The sequence below is a fragment of the Notamacropus eugenii genome, chromosome 1 (assembly GCF_028372415.1).
Source record: "Notamacropus eugenii isolate mMacEug1 chromosome 1, mMacEug1.pri_v2, whole genome shotgun sequence".
Lineage (NCBI taxonomy): Eukaryota > Metazoa > Chordata > Mammalia > Diprotodontia > Macropodidae > Notamacropus > Notamacropus eugenii.
In genome coordinates, this window is record NC_092872.1 from 209,115,147 (window position 1) to 209,133,448 (window position 18,302).

General features: G+C 38.3%; 1 protein-coding gene across 1 annotated transcript in view; it reads left to right on the plus strand.

Annotated features, from left to right (window-relative positions):
• The window catches only part of MARCHF5 (membrane associated ring-CH-type finger 5), a 58,899-nt gene extending 40,860 nt beyond the window's left edge, over positions 1 to 18,039 (plus strand). Inside the window, exons 3-6 of the mRNA XM_072625202.1 lie at positions 9,808 to 9,938; positions 15,477 to 15,660; positions 15,959 to 16,125; positions 16,697 to 18,039. Of these exons, the coding sequence (XP_072481303.1) occupies positions 9,808 to 9,938; positions 15,477 to 15,660; positions 15,959 to 16,125; positions 16,697 to 16,813 (599 nt within the window). The 3' untranslated portion in view covers positions 16,814 to 18,039. The remainder of the gene's footprint in view (positions 1 to 9,807; positions 9,939 to 15,476; positions 15,661 to 15,958; positions 16,126 to 16,696) is intronic.
• The last annotated feature ends 263 nt before the right edge of the window (positions 18,040 to 18,302 follow it).

Sequence of the window (18,302 nt, forward strand, 5' to 3'; positions counted from 1 at the left end):
TCACTGTATCATCTAATTGCCTCCTTCCTTTTAAATATTAACATAGTCTTATGTTAATTAGTTTAGCTAGGGACAGAAGTGTGTCATTAAGGGGTGGGGGGTAGAGGTGGGGTGCATATAATAAATTTAGACACATAGCCTGAAAAGAAGAGATGATTGGGTACCTAGAAATACTAACTCTCTGCTGATCTAACATTTTTATTACCTTGTCTATGACATGAGAAGAATAAGTAATGAAAATTATATAGTGCTTTAAGATTTAAAGAGTAATTTGCATATTATCTCTTTTAATTTTCATAACCCTATGAAGTAAGCACTACCGATCTGTATTTTATAGATGAGGAACCTGAAACCTGAAGTGGTTTTTTTTTTTTTTTGACATTTTTTTTTTATTTAGCTTTTAACATTCATTTTCACAAAATTTTGGGTTACAAATTTTCTCCCCTTTTCTCCCCTCCCCCCCCAAACGCCAAGCATTCTAATTGCCCCTATGACCAATCTGTTCTCTCTTCTATCATCCCTCTCTGCCCTTGTCTCTGTCTTCTCTTTTGTCCTGTAGGGCCAGATAGCTTTCTATACCCCTTTACCTGTATTTCTTATTTCCTAGTGGTAAGAACATTACAGTTGATCCTAACACTTTGAGTTCCAACTTCTTTTCCTCCCTCCCTCTCCACCCCTTCCCTTTGGAAGGCAAGCAATTCAATATAGGCCAAATCTGTGTAGTTTTGCAAATGACTTCCATAATAGTTGTGTTGTATAGGACTAACTATATTTCCCTCCATCCTATCCTGTCCCCCATTACTTCTATTCTCTTTTGATCCTATCCCTCCCCATGAGTGTTGACCTCAAATTGCACTCTCCTCCCCATGCCCTCCCTTCTATCATCCCCCCCCACTCTGCTTATCCCCTTATCCTCCACTTTCCTGTATTGTAAGGTAGGTTTTCATACCAAAATGAGTAGGCATTTTATTCTTTCCTTTAGTGGAATGTGATGAGAGTAGACTTCATGTTTTTCTCTCACCTCCCCTCTTTATCCCTCCACTAATGAGTCTTTTGCTTGCCTCTTTTATGAGAGATAATTTGCCCCATTCAATTCTCCCTTTCTCCTCCCAATATCTTTCTCTCTCACTGCTTGATTTCATTTTTTTTAAGATATGATCCCATCCTCTTCAATTCACTCTGTGCACTCTGTCTCTATGTGTGTGTGCGTGTGTGCATGTGTGTGTGTGTAATCCCACCCAGTACCCAGATACTGAAATGTTTCAAGAGTTACAAATATTGTCTTTCCATGTAGGAATGTAAACAGTTCAACTTTAGTAAGTCCCTTATGACTTCTCTTTGCTATTCACCTTTTCATGGTTCTCTTCATTCTTGTGTTTGGAAGTCAAATTTTCTTTTCAGCTCTGGTCTTTTCATCAAGAATGCTTGAAAATCCTCTATTTCATTGAAAGACCAATTTTTCCCCTGAAGTATTATACTCAGTTTTGCTGGGTAGGTGATTCTTGGTTTTAGTCCTAGTTCCTTTGACTTCTGGAATATCCTATTCCATGCCCTTCGATCTCTTAATGTAGAAGCTGCTAGATCTTGTGTTATCCTGATTGTATTTCCACAATACTTGAATTGTTTCTTTCTAGCTGCTTGCAATATTTTCTCTTTCACCTGGGAGTTCTGGAATTTGGCCACAATGTTCCTAGGAGTTTCTCTTTTTGGATCTCTTTCATGCGGTGTTCTGTGGATTCCTTGAATATTTATTTTGCCCTCTGGTTCTAGAATCTCAGGGCAGTTTTCATTGATAATTTCATGAAAGATGATGTCTAGGCTCTTCTTTTGATCATGGCTTTCAGGTAGTCCCATAATTTTTAAATTGTCTCTCCTGGATCTATTTTCAAGGTCAGTTGTTTTTCCAATGAGATATTTCACATTATCTTCCATTTTTCCATTCCTCTGGCTTTGTTCTGTGATTTCTTGCTTTCTCATAAAGTCCTTAGCCTCCATCTGTGCCATTCTAATTTTGAAAGAACTATTTTCTTCAGTGAGCTTTTGAATCTCCTTTTCCATTTGGCTAATTCTGCTTTTGAAAGCATTCTTCTCCTCATTGGCTTTTTGAACCTCTTTTGCCAATTGAGTTAGGCTAGTTTTCAGGGTGTTATTTTCTTCAACATTTTTTTGGGTCTCCTTTAGCAGGGAGCTGATTTGCTGTTCATGCTTTGACTTCATGTCTCTCATTTCTCTTCCCAGCTTTTCCTCCACCTCTCTAACTTGATTTTCAAAATTCTTTTTGAGCTCTTCCATGGCCTGAGCCCATTGAGTGGGCTGAGACACAGAAGCCTTGATTTCTGTGTCTTTGCCTGATGGTAAGCATTGTTCTTCCTCATCAGAAAGGAAGGGAGGAAATGCCTGTTCACCAAGAAAGTAACCTTCTATAGTCTTATTTCTTTTCCCTTTTCTGGGCATTTTCCCAGCCAGTGACTTGACCTCTGAATATTTTCCTCACACCCACCTCACCTCCTGATCCTCCCAGCCAGTGTTTGGGGTCTGAGATTCAAATGCTGCTTCCAGCCTCAGGGCTTTGGGCGGGGGCAGGGCTGCTATTCAGTGTGAGATTAAATTCAGATGCTCAGGTGAGGGCAGGGCTGCCTCTCAGGCTCAGTTCCCTCAGGGAGTTTATGCACAGACCTTCAACAATGGATCCAGGCTCCTGCCTGCTTGGAGAGCCCTGGTCTGCCGCTGCCCCTCAGCTTCTGTCTCCCGAGGGGGCCCGAGCCATGGGGGCACCCCACTCCCCCCTCGACCCGCCAAAGGGACTCTCTCACAGACCCCCGTCACCTGTGGGTGGAGGTACTTGTGCGGCCGCTGGAGATCCCGTCCCTGAAGCCCGCTCGGATCTGTTCCTCTCGGTGCCACGGCCACGGCAAGGCTGTACTCAGCTCCCAGTCCCGGCGCCCAGTCCGCAGCACGAAGGACCTTTTACGAGAGATTTGCAGGTCTCTCCGGAACAGAAATCTCCCTCGCTCCAATGTTCTGTGGCCTCTGGGTGCAGAATTCGCCGTGAGTTACTTCTTTGTAGTTGTTCTATGGGTTGTGGGTTCGGAGCTATGTGTATGTGCGTCTTTCTACTACGCCATCTTGGCTCCGCCCCCCTGAAGTGTTTTTGCTCAAGATTACTATCCCTAGTAAATGTCAGAGGTGGGATTTGAACCCAAGCCTTCCTTGATGTTTAAGTACATTGCCCTTTCCATTGTACCCTCTTGGCTTTAGTAGTTTGGTTTTTTTTTTTAAAGAAGTCATTCATCCCAAGTGAATAGAAAATACCTGAGGCAAGGAATTGGCTTGTTTTTCTCCTTTTGCGGGGGAGGGGAGGCAGCTCTTGCTTGCGCCAACAGGTATTTGAGCTCGTTTTGTTAGAACCTTCCAAATTCTTCTGAAGAAAAGATACTTTAGTCATCTCTTGAATATCTATGCTGCAAGAAAAAAAGTTATAGATAATCCAAAACAGTGAATTATGCTCATACAGTCAAAGTAGCTACCTAGATGCTTGCTTAACAGTGGTGAACCTAAGGGCTCAGAGATTATTTCTGAACAGATAATTAACTTTACATAAAACCAAGGTAGTATTCACACAATGAGATCTTTATTTGAATTGAAAGAAAAATGTTAGAACAATTTGATAAATATTTACAACTTTTTAAAATATTTAAGATTCGATTTATTTTTCTTATTAATTTATCTGTCTAAATTATGCAAATTTTTATTCATTGTCATTAATTCTGTAAATGTGATGGTGGCCACAAGTGACTATGAGACTGTTAAACATATTTATTTTATCCATATTCTAGACTTGAAATCATCAACTGATTTGAAAGAATTATTCAGATGTTTGAGGGAAAATTGACATCCTCTGGGGAAGCTGTACTGCTGCCTTTGGTTGAAAACATGTGATATGGAAAGATTTAAATTTTAAATTGTGCCCCCAAAATTGTGCTTTTTATAAGCAATAAATAGACTTTCAGTAAGGTACTCTGGCTGGAATTATGCTAAAAACTATTCTATTAAGCACTCGAAATTAAGGGAGTCAGGGAACAGTACTGGTAGTCAGAATCTAGTAGTCCTCTAAAGAATCAGACAGCATGTAGTAAAGACCAAGAGATTTTCTTTACAATTGTTATTAACTAGTCCTTAAATTACCATTATTACTTACTTTAGAAAATGCATCACCAACCGAGCTCTCACAGCCTTAGTGTATAATCTTCATGAGTTGCTCTGGTCAAAAGAATTCATAAACCTGGCGGCCAGATTTCTCTTCATCAGCCAATTTCAATTAAATTAGTTGGTCCTGTGGTGACAGAGTCTTATTAGGCTGTGCTCAAAGCTTTTCCAGATGGATAAAACCTGTAAAAGTTTGAGTTCTGCTGATAATTATAGCCTTTGAGAACCTAAATCTACCTCCACAACAAGTTGAATCATTGAAGTAAGATTCTATTGGAAGAAATAATAATGATAGAGAAAAGTTAAGATGACTGAGGACTGGCAGCAACCCAGCTGAACTCTTTCAACATTCGCCTCCAAATAACTTTAAAATAATGTTTCAAATCAGATTTTGGAGCAGCAGAGCCAACAAAAGGTCTGGGTAAGACAATCTTCCAGCCTAAGAAAACTTAGGAGGTCAGCAGGAGGCGTCTGTGACACCAGGGTAGAGGCCTATCTGTACTGTAGTGCCAGCACCAGTGGCAAGCCTTGGAGGTGGCAGCAGCAACAGACTAGGAACTCTTAGCCCAGAGATTCTAAGGGGGTCAGACAACTGATGAAAAAGAGATTACAGGCATTCCTTTGTTGACACTGGGTACAGCTGACACTGATGGGCAACTCTGTTGCCCATAAGAAGTTCTGGGCCACAGTTCCAAGGTGGAATGCTTGTGGTTGTTCACAAGGGAGCAGGGGCCTGGTCCTAGTTCAGAGGTGGAAAGGAACGCTAGTGCTTGTGGCTGCAGGAGAGTAGGGGACCTGGTCAGAGTTCCAGGGCCAGGAGGAACACTAGTAATTGCAGCCCTTCCTGGGTAAAGAACATGAGAGCAGTGAACACCTCTCTCCCCATATCATACCGCTTTGGAAATACCAAAAACTTTTAGACCACCAGAACTAGCTCTGAAAAGAGAAGCACACAAAAAATCCTGAAGCTTGGGACAGTGTCCCCCACCTCAGGTGAGCAGAGCTCATCTTTTAACATAAAGTTCAAGGTCAAGAAAGAAACTGGAAAAATGAGCAAACAGGAAAAAAAAAAAAGAACTTGACTACAAAACTACTGCAGTGGCAAGCCCAAGAACACAAACTCAGACAAGACAACAATGTGAAACCCCTATAACCAAAGCCTGGAACCAAGCCCAACAAGAATTCCTAGAAGAGTTAAAGAGATGAGTGTCAGAGGAAAAAATGGGAAAAGAAATGAGTTGAAGCACTTACAAAAAAAGAATTAACAGGTTGTCAAAAAAGACATGAAAAAAATATGGAAGAAAATAACATCTCAAAAATAGAATTGACCTGATGAGAAAAGAGGCACAAAAATTCACTAAAGAAAAGAATTCCTTAAAAATTAGAATTGGGCAACTGGAAGATTATAGCTCCACAAGACATCAAGAAACAACAAAACAAATATAAAAGAATGGAAAAAAATAGAAGAATATGAAATATCTCATCAGAAAAATAATTGACATGGAAAATAGATTAAGGATTATTGAAACAAACGATATCATATTTCAAGAAAGTATCAAGGAAAACGGCCCCAACATTTTAGATGCATAGGACAAAATAGAAATGGAAAAAACATCTATCAGTCACCTCCTGAAAGAAATCCCAAAGTGAAGACTCCTAGGAATATTATAGCCAAATTCCAGAGCTTCCAGGTCAAGGAGAAAATATTGCAAGCAGCCAGAAAGAATTCAGATATTGTGGAGCAATAGTCAGGATCACACAAAATTTTGCAGCTTCTACATTAAATGATTGGACTTCAAATACAATGATAGTATTACAGCCAAGAAGTACTTATCCAGCAAGGTTGGGTACAATCCTTTGGGGGGAAAAGGGAGAATGAGTATTTAATGAAATAGAGGACTCTTAAATATTCCTGATGGAAAGACCAGAGCTGAATAGCAAATTTGACTTTCAAACACAAGACTCAAAAGAAGCATATAAAGATAAATAGGAAAGAGAAATCATAAGGGACTTAATGTATTTAAACTATTTATATTACATATGGGAAGATGATACATTTAACTCCTAAGAAATTTATCATTAGGAGTCTATAATACACAGAGGGCATGAATGTGAGTCAGTTATGTTGGAATAATCTCTTTCTTTGCCCCCCTTCCCCCCAAAAAGAAAAAGGGATACTCCAAGAGGAGGATGAGGGGAGAAATAAAATGGGGAAGTTTTCTTTCATAAAAAAGGCATGCAAGAAAGAGCTTTTATAGTGGAGGAAAAAATAGGGTGGGGTGGACAATGCTTGAACTTTTCATTGGAATTGGTTCAAAAAGGGAAGAATAAATAAACTCACGTGTGTGTGTCTGTGTGTGTATACACATACACATACATACATTCTCATTTGGACATAGACCTCTATGACTAAGTGGGGAAATAAGGAAAAAAGAGATGGAATGGTGATAAGAAGGAGGGCGGGTTAAGGGAGGCAGTGGTAAGAAGCAAAACAGACTTTTGAAGCAGGAGAAGATAGAGAGAGAGAGATGGATAAATAAGAAAATGAGATGGAAGGAAATACGCAGTAATCATAACCATGAATGGGATATGCTCACCCATAAAATGGAAGCAGAAAGCAGAATGGATTAGGAACGAGAATCCAGTAAGATTTTGTTTACAAGAGACACACTTGAAATAGAAAAAGACGAACAAAGTTAAAATAAAGGGCTGGAGCAGAATCTGTCGTGCTTCCACTGAAGTAAAAAAAGGCGGAGATAGTAATCATGATCTCAAACAAAGCAAAAGCAAAAATGGACCTAAGTAAAAGAGATAAATCTGGAAAACGACATTCTACTGAAAGGCACCATCAACAATGAAGTAATGTCAAAAATTTTTATAGCAAGTTTCTCTGATGAAAGTCTCATTTCTCAGATATTTAGGGAACTGAATCAAATTTCTAAAAAATAAGATATATTCCCCAGTTGATAAATGGCCAAAGAATATGAACAGATAGCTTTTAGAAGAAATCAAAGGCATCTGTAGTCATAAAAATGCTCCAAATTACTATCAACTAAAGAAATGCAAATTAAAACACCTCTTAGGTACTACTTAATACCTATCAGAAATGATTGGAGGGTGTGAGGGAAAATAGGTATACTAATAGCTATTGGTGGAATTAAGAAATAGTCCAATCATTCTGGAGAACAATTTGGAACTATGTCAAAAGGGCTATAAAATTCTGCATACCCTTTAATCCAGTAGTACCACTACTAGGTCTGTATCCCAAAGTAATCAAAGAAAAAGAAGAACTCATATGTACAAAAATATTTATAGTGGCTCTTTTTGTGGTGGTAAAGAATTGGAAATTGAGGGGATGCCCATCCTTTGGGGAATGGCTGAACAAGCTGTGGTATATGATTGGGAGAAAGTACTATTTTGCTATAGAATATGATGAAGGGGGTAGTTTCAGAAAAAAGCATGGGAAGACCTATATGAACTATTACAAAGTGTAGTGAGAAGGAGGAGATCCTGAGGAGATCATTGTGCAAATAACAGCAGTGTTGTAATGATGATAAACTGTGAAAGACTTGGCTCCTCTGACCAGTGCAGTGTTCTAATACAATTCCAAAGGATTCATCATGTAAAAAATATGCTGTCTACCTCCAGAGAGAGAACTGATGAACTGAGTATAAATTGAAATATAATTTTCTCGCTTTATTTTTTTAATATAGATAATATGGAAATGTGTTTTGCATAATTTCACATGTATAATTGATACTATTTTGCGTGCCGTCTCAGTGGATGGGGAAAGGTTAAAAGTCAGGAAAAGAATTTGCAACTCAAAGTTTAAGAAGAAAAGAATGTTAAAAATAAAGCAAGACTAAAACCAGTAATGCCCCATGCTCAAATTTGAGTGCCAGCAGTTGGAATAAATTTGCTTAAATACATCAAGAATTGACATCAAGAATTCCAGTACTGAATACCCTTTAATATTTGCTTTGAAGATCATAACTAACAGTAGATCTGAATTTCAGTAGTTACTCCTTTGAGCTGCAGGCACATTACCTGACCCAGGAAAAAAGAGCATCAGGGTAATAGGCCCATTTAGTGCAACCTATTATAGTCAAAATACCACTTCATATGTGGTGATTTCATATACATTATACTTCATTTTAAGTTCATAATAGCTCTGTTAGGACAGTTAACTCAGTTTTTATCTATCTAGTACAGGCATAATTATCCAATTTTGTAGATGAGAAAACTGCTACTCAGGAAAGTTATGAGAGGATCACAGAGCTAGGACTGGATATCAAGCCTACTGATTCCTAATCTAATGTTCTTTCCCTCACACATTGCTACAGTTCTGTGTACAGGAACTAGTTACATTTTTGGCTCCCAAGGTCATAAGCCAAGAGGTATAACCCATAGTTTGTCTCTGAAGTGCTCTACCCATTAGTGTTTTATTGACATATTGCTGTGTTATGTCCCTTCACATTACTGGGTAAGGTTTTCCATGTATAAACTTCACCTTTTGTTTGTAAGCTCCAAGTGGGCAGGTCTTACGCTCTATATAATCCATTGAAACTTCCCAAGTACCAGGTTCTTCACACAGTAGGTACTTAATAAACATGATCATTAGCAAACTTCATCATGTTTCTTGGCATAAATCTTGAATACTTAGAAAATATAGAGTCTTGGGTATAATCTGTAGGTGTCTAAACCACTACTTCTAGACCTGGCCCTGAACTGTTTAGTGCTATTTTGTTCAAGAAACTGGAATTGGGTCTGCTTGGGCTTGTAGGCAGAAGAGTTCCTCTAAGTTTAGCCCTTTCATATATCTACCTTCTCAAGGGAAGCAATCCTCAAATGTTCAAATTAAACACATATTGAATGAAAGGAATAATTTGCAAATATAGGATGATAGAATATTAGAGTGCTACAAAAACTTATATACCATTGTCAACAAATCATAGGCAAGTGTATTGGGGAATAATTTATGTTGGACACACTGTTTTTTCCTGCATACTTTTTTCATGAAGTATAATAGTCTTGAAAATTAACCTAAGAGAAATCAGCTTTACAACTATGCAAAACACTTACCATCCAGACTACTTTCTAACACTGTAGTTAAGAAAATACTGGGTAGAGTCAGAGTGAAGTGAGCTTAAGAGTTCCGGAGAGTCTAAAGATCATCAGAAACTAGGAAGGGAGAGAGAGTGAATTGAGTAGCCATTCCTATTTAAAAATACCAGTGATTTGAAAATAAAGGTGGAAGAGAGATACACCTTGTGGCAAAAAGGTATACTTGATGCTAAAGTCCCTAGTGATAGTGATAAAAAAAATAGAGTATAAAGCAACTATTGATCAGAAATTAGGCATCAAATTTAGATGTACAGGCATATGAATAATTATATGATTGAGAATTTCCGATACTGTATTCAGATCTGTTTTCCTATCAGGGTTTCCATAATACTTCTAACATCTTATGACACCTGTTCCTTAAATTTATTTGGACCACTAGAAAATATTGTGTAAGTCAAAAATTATTGAATTTCCCCTTCATACTCTTTAAGGTCCTTTTTTATTTTGAAGCTTTGTTTGTTTTCCTTCTTATTATAGGTCCAGTTGTTTACGTCTTGGATCTTGCAGATAGACTGATCTCAAAAGCCTGTCCATTTGCTGCAGCAGGAATAATGGTTGGCTCTATCTATTGGACTGCTGTGACTTATGGAGCTGTGACAGTGATGCAGGTTCACCATTTTATTCAGTTTTCTATAGTATCCCTTTTGCTGTCTTAAGATTTAATAAATAGATTTTTTTATTGTTGTTAAGATGTTTTTAACAGCATAAATCAGCAGTCAAGAAATAAATTATGTGCCCTCACTGTGAAAGCCCCCCAAGGCTCAGGCCTCAGCCCTCTACTCTTCAGTCTCATTCTTCTTTGAAAGTTCATCTGCTTCCATAGCTTCAACTATCATCTCTATTGAGGTAACTCCAAAATCTACATCTTTTGCCCAAAGCTCTTTTTCCAAAAGTCTCAAATTTCTTAACTACCTATGGATAGTTCTTCTTGGAGGTCCTACTATTACTTCAGGTTCAACGTCACTAAAATCTGTTTTATCATCTCACCTCCACAGCCTGGTGTCTTGTCTCTCTTTCTTTTAATGGTGCCCCATTTTTCTAATCATTCTTCAATAACCTTAGCACTTGGCTTCCTAACCAGTCACTACATCCATTCAGTCACCAAATCCAGAAAGTTTTCTTCTCACATCCATCCATTACATCCTATTCCTGCCTCTGTCACCTTTAGTATAACTGCTTATGCTCTCGTATCTGTACTACTACATAACCCTCCTAACGTGTCTCCTTAGCTATATTCTCTTTTCCCACTAGTCCTTTACATCACTGCAAGATTAATCTTCCTAAAACAGCACTTTCATAGGGTCACTCTCCTAGCCTAGAACTTTCAGTGGTTCCTGATTGCCAACCAGAAGAGTTTTGACTTCTTATCCTGATGCTTAAAGCTTTCTAAAATGTGACCCCAGACTGACTGCTTTTCTTAGTACTTTCTCCTTTTTTTCTGTTCTTGCCAAACTAATTTGTTGACCATAACCCTGTAAACCTATCTTCCCTTCCACTTCCCTCACTTCTCCATTTACTTACATCACACCTATCCTTTATGACTCCATGGAGTCTCTTTTATGAAGCCTTCCCAAACAGTTGTAGCACATAGTGACTTCTGAAAATTCATAGTACTTGTATTCTATATTATTCAGTTGACAAATAATTGTCTACAGCTTTGTGACATTTCTTAAATTGTTTAATTTTTTAATGTATTTTTTGCCTTTTTTCCCTAATTCTATTTTAAGCTGCTTGAGTAGAGGTATTATGCTACATTGTAGAAGGAACAGTTGTGAGCTAGATGTGAAGCAGGAGAAAAATGATAGTAGAGGGCATGAAAGAAACCAGAATTTTGTTGTAAAGCTGTGTCAAGTTGATCACATTGCTGAATGGAAAGGGAAAATTTGTCACTTTCAATTCCATATTTGGTTCAAGGACTCAGTTAAGTTATTGTTCTTAAAGTTAGCCAGGGGAAGAGGGCTTTTGTTCATCGAATGACATGGAAGAAGAGGGTCAGTGCTCTTCTGTGTTTATTTAATCCCCTAATAGTTCAACTCTCATCAGATACATACATACAGAAACTTAAATACACACATAAATATGTACAATTAAAACCTATGCGACATAATTTTTTCTTAAAGAAAAATAAAATCAAGACTTCTCACAGAAACTTGACACATCTGTCAGAAAATTAGAAGGTTAAGGAACATGACTATAATTTTCCTTAGAACTGAAAAAAAATATGTTTTTATTCTGAGGCAAGCTTTTTAAGCTTCATATGAAATATCAATATCTATTTAGCAGGTGTTTAGTTTCTAGTAAGTCATTAGCTGCAGGACTTAGTGGCTTTTAGAGGTAACTCAGAAGTTCATGCCTCAGTCCTATCATTGTCCCTTGATATTTTAGGCCCTTTGTTTCCCAGATTTATAGCTTCTCTAGAATTTACCAAACCCCTCTCTTCCAGTCAGTCCCTGTAGCCCTGCAGACTGTCATTGGTGGACTTCAGCTTTTTCTTCTATTGTAGTACTGCACCTTTGATTATAGGTTCCAAGCCCACTTTTCTTCCTTTTCAAGAAATTATTGATATTGTGTGCTGGACGTTCCATTGATCGTCTGTTCTTAGCTTGAGTGGTGCCATTAGCTATGTCCTCTAACTATCATGGTTCTTCCAAAATGGCTCTACTCTGTCTTTATCAGTTACTTTGACTCCTCCAAATTACTAGCCACCCTGGGAGTCTTCCCAGGCTGTCAAGCAATACCTTATAAAAAGACACCTCATACCTTGCTAACCTTATCTACAACTGAACTACCATTATATTTTCCCCTGCAAGTTGCTGCTTTTGATATTCTTCCAGCAGTTTTATTTTCTACATATATAGTAAATACTCCATCCTTTAACTTAACCATCTCAAGGGTAAGACTTAAAATTCCTCTTTCCATCCCTTCTTATTCTTTCTCTGATGTTTGGATCCAGGGTTACTTTGTCAGTTCCACATAGAAATTCACAGCAACATAGCATCTTATAGTCAGCGGTTACTACTGAGATCATCTTGTTCAACTCATATCTGAATAGGAATCCCCTCTATAATATAACTGTAAATAGTTATTTAGCCTCTTCTTGAAGGCTCCCCTGTGCGACGGGAAACCCACTTTTGGACAGTTCTGATCAGTAGAGGTTTTCCTGACTTCAAATTTAAATGTACCCTCTCTTCAACTTCCATTTGTTGCTTTTATTTCTGTCTTCTGGGGCCAAGCAGAGCACATCTGGCCTTTCTTCAGCATGACAGGTCCTCAGATATTTAACAACTATCCTTTTTCCCCAGGTCTTTTTTCTGCCAGGCTAATAAGCCTCCCTGGTTCTCTGAATTTTGCATGGCTTGATTGTAAGGCCCTTACCATATTGGTTGCCCTTCTGGATTTTCTCCTATTTATCAGTGACCTTCCTAAAATGGAGTTCCCAGAACTGAACACAATCCAGGTGTGGCCTGAGGAGAGCCCCTTTTTGACTCTGGTCAGCCAAACTGTTACCTTTCTGGTACTGGTCATTATCCCTCTCTCAATACAGTCTAAAATCACCTTACCTTTTTTTGCTGCCATAACATATGGTTGACTCTTAATGAACTTGCAGTCCTCCTTAAAAGCTCCAGATCTTTTTCAAGTGAAATTCTGTCGTTACACTACTGCCATCTTTTATTTATGAAGTTTTGTTCTTGTTTTTAATACAAATGTAGAACTTTACATTTGTCCCTATTAAATTTCATCCTGACAATTTCAGCCCATTATTTGGTCCTTTTGAATCTGTACCAACATGTCCTTTTCCTTCCTCTAGTGCACCTTTGATGTATACCTTGCACTGTTCCTTCTCCACTTGTAGACAGCACACAGTTTGCTTCTGGACAATAGTGGATAGTCACTGTATACAAGGAATCAGGTCCAAAGTCTCCTTCTGTGTGTCTGGTTCACAAGGCATTGATCCCTCTGACTTTGATAGCCTCTGCATCTTTAAGGACCAAACTGACTTAAAGCTTCTATCAATCTCTTTTAAGTTTTTCACTTTTTGAATGGGCTCTCTAGAACCCTCTCCCATGAGACAGTAACAAAGCCCTTCTGTAACTTCTTTGTCCACTCTTGGATCTGTGTTCTTATGCCCCCTCCAGGATCACTCTTAGAAGAGTTTCTTCCTGGTAGATGCCAGAAAGGGCAGGCATACTGAGCACTGGTAGCTTGAATAAAAGAGCTGTTCTGAAGATTCACGCAAGTGTTTCCTCTGAGGAGGTTTCTGACTTGAAGCATAACTTGTTCTCTTCTCCTTTCTTAATCTTTCCTCCTCCTAATATCTCCTGGAGATAGTACTGTATATAGATACCTGAGACCATCGAATTCTGCACTGGAAGGGATCATCCCAAGGGATTGTCTAGCCTAGCCCCCTCATGGAAAGAGGCCTTTCCTTTCTAGTTGTAGAGATTAAAGGACATTAGTTAGCACCAACAGCTTTTCCTTTCCTTTGTCCTAAATTTCATGAGCCCGCCTCTTTCTAAAAGAAAATACTTTCTATCTAGCTGACAGATTACATTTCCTGATGTTAGAAGAAAGTCTTCTTTTGGCCTTTGTGGTTCCATCCCACTCATTTGGGGCATTTCCCTTGTAATTACTTGGTCGTCCACAGGACAAACATATTTAAAAATAACTATTACTTGAATCTGTCCCTCCAACAAGAATCTCAGTTCAATTTTAAAATGGTACAGTGGCTCTTCTGGTTTGACTTCACTTTCCCTTTCTGGAAGTTCAGATTCCAAATCACATACTACAGTAGCTAATATTGATGTTCCTTTCTGTGTCTCTACAAACTCTTGTTACTTATAAGTTTGTTTCCCTAAAAACATACCATCCCAAGTAGCTGCTATGACTGCCTCTTTTTCCCTGTGGCGAAGTCTAAACCTGGTCTCTTGCTGTCATTTTTGCACTGTCTATTCAGCTTCCACATTGATCTTCCTAAAACAGAAGTCTGGCCATGTCATCCCACTACTGAATAAACTATAATGGCTGCATATTCCATTGAAATCATATATAAATGCCTCTTCTGAGCATTTAAGGTTCTTCAAAGCCTTACCCCTTTCTGCCTTTCTAGAGTTCTTTCACTTTCTTCCTCTCCAAACTCTCCAGCCCTGCTCTAGTGGCCTCCTTGCACACAGCACTCCTACTGCTCCTCTCCTTACCTTTGCCCTGACTGTCCTTCATGCCTAGAGTACTCTCCCTCCTAGGCCCTGCCTCTTCAAGACCCAGCTCAAAACTGTCATCTTCTGGAAGCCTCTTCTAGTCCCCCTGGCTGGTAGCGCTTTCCCTTCTAAAATTACTTTTTATTACTTTGTATATGTTCTTTTATATACCTAGTTATGCATAGTTGTCTCCTCTCTTCAAACCTGAACTCCATGAGGACAGGGAATGTTTTTGTCCCCTGGCACTCAAGTCGAGTACATGCTTGTTGACTGACTTTCTAGGCATCTAATGGAGTCAGAAAAACTGGCAAGACACTCTGCTCTCCTCCATACTCCCCATAAAAACACACAGCCCCCAACTCTGCTGTCCCCCATTATAGCCTGGGATTTAGGCATCTACTTTCCTGAGCCTATCCCACTTTTTAGATTGAGGGCCTTTTTCAAACTCAGATAACAAGAGGGCAACCTATGATAACAGCTGCCAGGAATGATGGCTTGCTGACTTGGGCATGAGGCACCGAGACTTTGGGTGAGAAAGGCCACTGATTGGTCATTGGTGACAATAGAGGGAGCCCTTCTAGTGAAGAGGAATGGGCAGAAAATAGATTCCAGGGGATTAAGGAGCCAAGAAAGGGAGTAATCAAAGGTATTAGAGAGAGAAAATGTACTTCCAGGAGGGCTGGCAGGAGGTGGAGAGGGGTTCTTGTAGAACTTTTGTGTTCTTGTCTATGTCGTACATTGAGGTTTTTTCTTCCTAGTTTTACAGGCTGCTTACACACCCATGCTAGTTCTTTCTGGTTTCCTTTAAAATACTTAGTTGATTTCCTTTGTGATTTTGAAACCATTTGCTTTAAAATTTGTCTTACAGGGGTGGAGTTGGTCTGAAACATATATTAGCCAAATCTGTTCTTTGTCTTGAGTTATATAATAGCAGGTATTCTTGTTTCACAGGTGGTAGGCCATAAAGAAGGTTTGGATGTTATGGAAAGAGCTGATCCTTTATTCCTTTTAATTGGACTTCCCACTATTCCTGTTATGCTGATACTAGGCAAGATGATTCGCTGGGAAGACTACGTTCTTAGATTGTGGCGCAAATACTCTAATAAACTGCAGATTTTGAACAGTATCTTTCCAGGTATAATGCCCCAAACTGTATGCTTGTGAGAGATTGTAACTTTGTAAGTGTCAGAATAATGTCATGGGAGAATGTGGCATTCTTTATTTGAAATTTTATAATACACATTTATATTTTGAAATATAATAGAAATTATTTAACAGTATGGGGGAGGGAGGACTGTCGTCAAAAGTAAGATTTATCCAGGAAACAATTCACAAATTGCCAGAATATTAAAAGTAGATAAGGTGGCTAAAGGTTATTTGGATTTACTTTCTTTGCATTATTAGTATTGATATATTTCAGTTTATTTTCCTAGGGATTGGATGTCCTGTTCCTCGTATTCCAGCGGAGGCAAATCCTTTGGCAGACCACGTCTCTGCTACTCGAATTTTGTGTGGAGCTCTAGTCTTTCCCACTATTGCTACAATAGTTGGAAAACTGATGTTCAGTAGTGTTAATTCTAACCTACAAAGGACAATCTTGGTAAGATTGCTTTAATACTGCTTTGTCAACATTATCAAAGCAAAAGGGTATCTCTAAGAAACCAAATTTGTGTGAGTACACTCACATATGTAACACAGCTAGGGCTGAACAGTACGTGTGTACTTTGTAGCATGTATACATGCTATACTCATGTCTGTTGTGTATTATGGACAGTTTATTCCTAAGGAGAATGAGTTGACAAAATCCTTCCTCCATTGTACATATATATTCCCTCCCTCCATTCTGCATGGATTCTGCTGACAGTGGAGGACTCCTGGACTCTACCTTCTTCCCTGGCATAGACCCAGAACTGAAGGCAGGAGAGAAGGAATAATAATGAGCTGCAGTGTAGTGACATACATCCAAAGGAAAGAAGACAGATTCATTTGTAGTCATCTGACCTAATCTGTCATAGAGCCTATACCACTCAACCTGAATATAATGCCTTTTCCTAACAGAAATTTCTTTTACTTGGGTTGTTTAGCGAAAAAAACAAAAACAAAAAAAACAACAATTAGACAATAAGTCTGTTCTATTAACTTTGAAAGATTTTCCTTTGCTTGCATTTTAGGGTGGAATTGCTTTTGTTGCCATAAAAGGAGCATTTAAGGTTTACTTCAAACAGCAACAATATTTGCGTCAAGCACACCGCAAAATTCTTAATTATCCAGAGCAAGAAGAAGCGTAAGGGTGTGTGTGACATCCCATTGTTCGGCCGCCATCATTACTGCACAGTAGTGGACACTTGTGATAAGCTGCTGCTCCTATATTTTTAAGACATATAATAAAGCACTTATGGCAGGGGAAATCCTCTCAGTAATCACGGAGCCTAAGAATGTGATTTGTTTTCATTGTTTTATATGTACTTCCTTTACAGCAGTCATCTGAACCATTTTCTTAGCATGATAACTACTGGGTTTTATTTGTGTTTTCCCCGGACAGAAGTGTAAAGATCAAATTGTACAGTTATTAAAATTATAAAAGAGGCTGTTGTATGCGAATGCCTCTTTTGTACATTTATATGTTTACTATTTTCTTACACAGAGTCATCAACTCCACAATAAGGCTTTCTTATTCCAGTAGATGATTTAACTGTGGAACAAGAGCATGTGTTAATATGGAGGAAACAGAAATTCACTTTGAGTTATGAAATAGATATGAAACCAAAAATATATGAAATCACTCAATCACTTATCTGAACAACCTGGATTCTGTTGGTGTTTTTTTTTTTTCCAAACAATATAATATCCTTTAAAATACAGGAAAATTGACAGAGCTTCCAGTCCATTCTATTGCTACTAAATCTATGTGATGTTAGCATCTCGTAGTTCATTATATAGTTCTGTTCAACAATCTAAATTACATTGTCTCATCAGCTCCTTGTCACATTAAAGTCTTCAGTAGATTTTTAAATACTTAATTCTAGAAATTGCTACAGTAGTGGAGCTACAAGTCTAAATGTCATTTGAGCACAGAGAAACAACTGCCAAGTTACACTTTTCCTTTCCTCTCCACCAAGAAATAGCGAGAGTGATTTGGAGATGAGCAAGGAAGCAAACTCAGGAGAAGCTTGGAGGCAGCTATCTTTGGGTCAGCAATGAGGAGATGAGCATTAAAAAAGGTGACTGCCAAGCATCAATACTGAGTCTCCAGGAGACATTAAGATCAATGCTTTGGACGTAAAGGATTGTGGGAAGATAACTGACAATATTTAGAGTGTAGTCACTAGTCATTTTGTGATTGAGGCTAACACTTTGATGATTACTTCTTTATTTTGTTGGTTGACAACCATTTTCCAAAGAAAATTGTTCATTTTGAGCCTCTTTCAAGCAACAAGAGTGACTATTATATCATCCAGCCATTCAGAATGGATTTTTGTTTTCACTGAATAAAATTAAATGCTTTTAAAAATTATCCTTTAGAAAACTATTTTTCTGTATTTTTCTTGTTCACTGTAGCATATCTAATGCATGAAAAAAAGTAAATATTTTCCCTTCAGAAACACATTGGCATTAGTGTGAACAGTGTTGGATTGGAATAATGTACGTTAATTTTAGTAAAGACTGGTATCTTTTCTATAGTATGAATATAATAAATATTAAGATAACATAAAAATGTATAGAAATGGTGTGTGTGTATAATGGCCATTGCATATTCAAAAGCTGTAGTTACCAAGG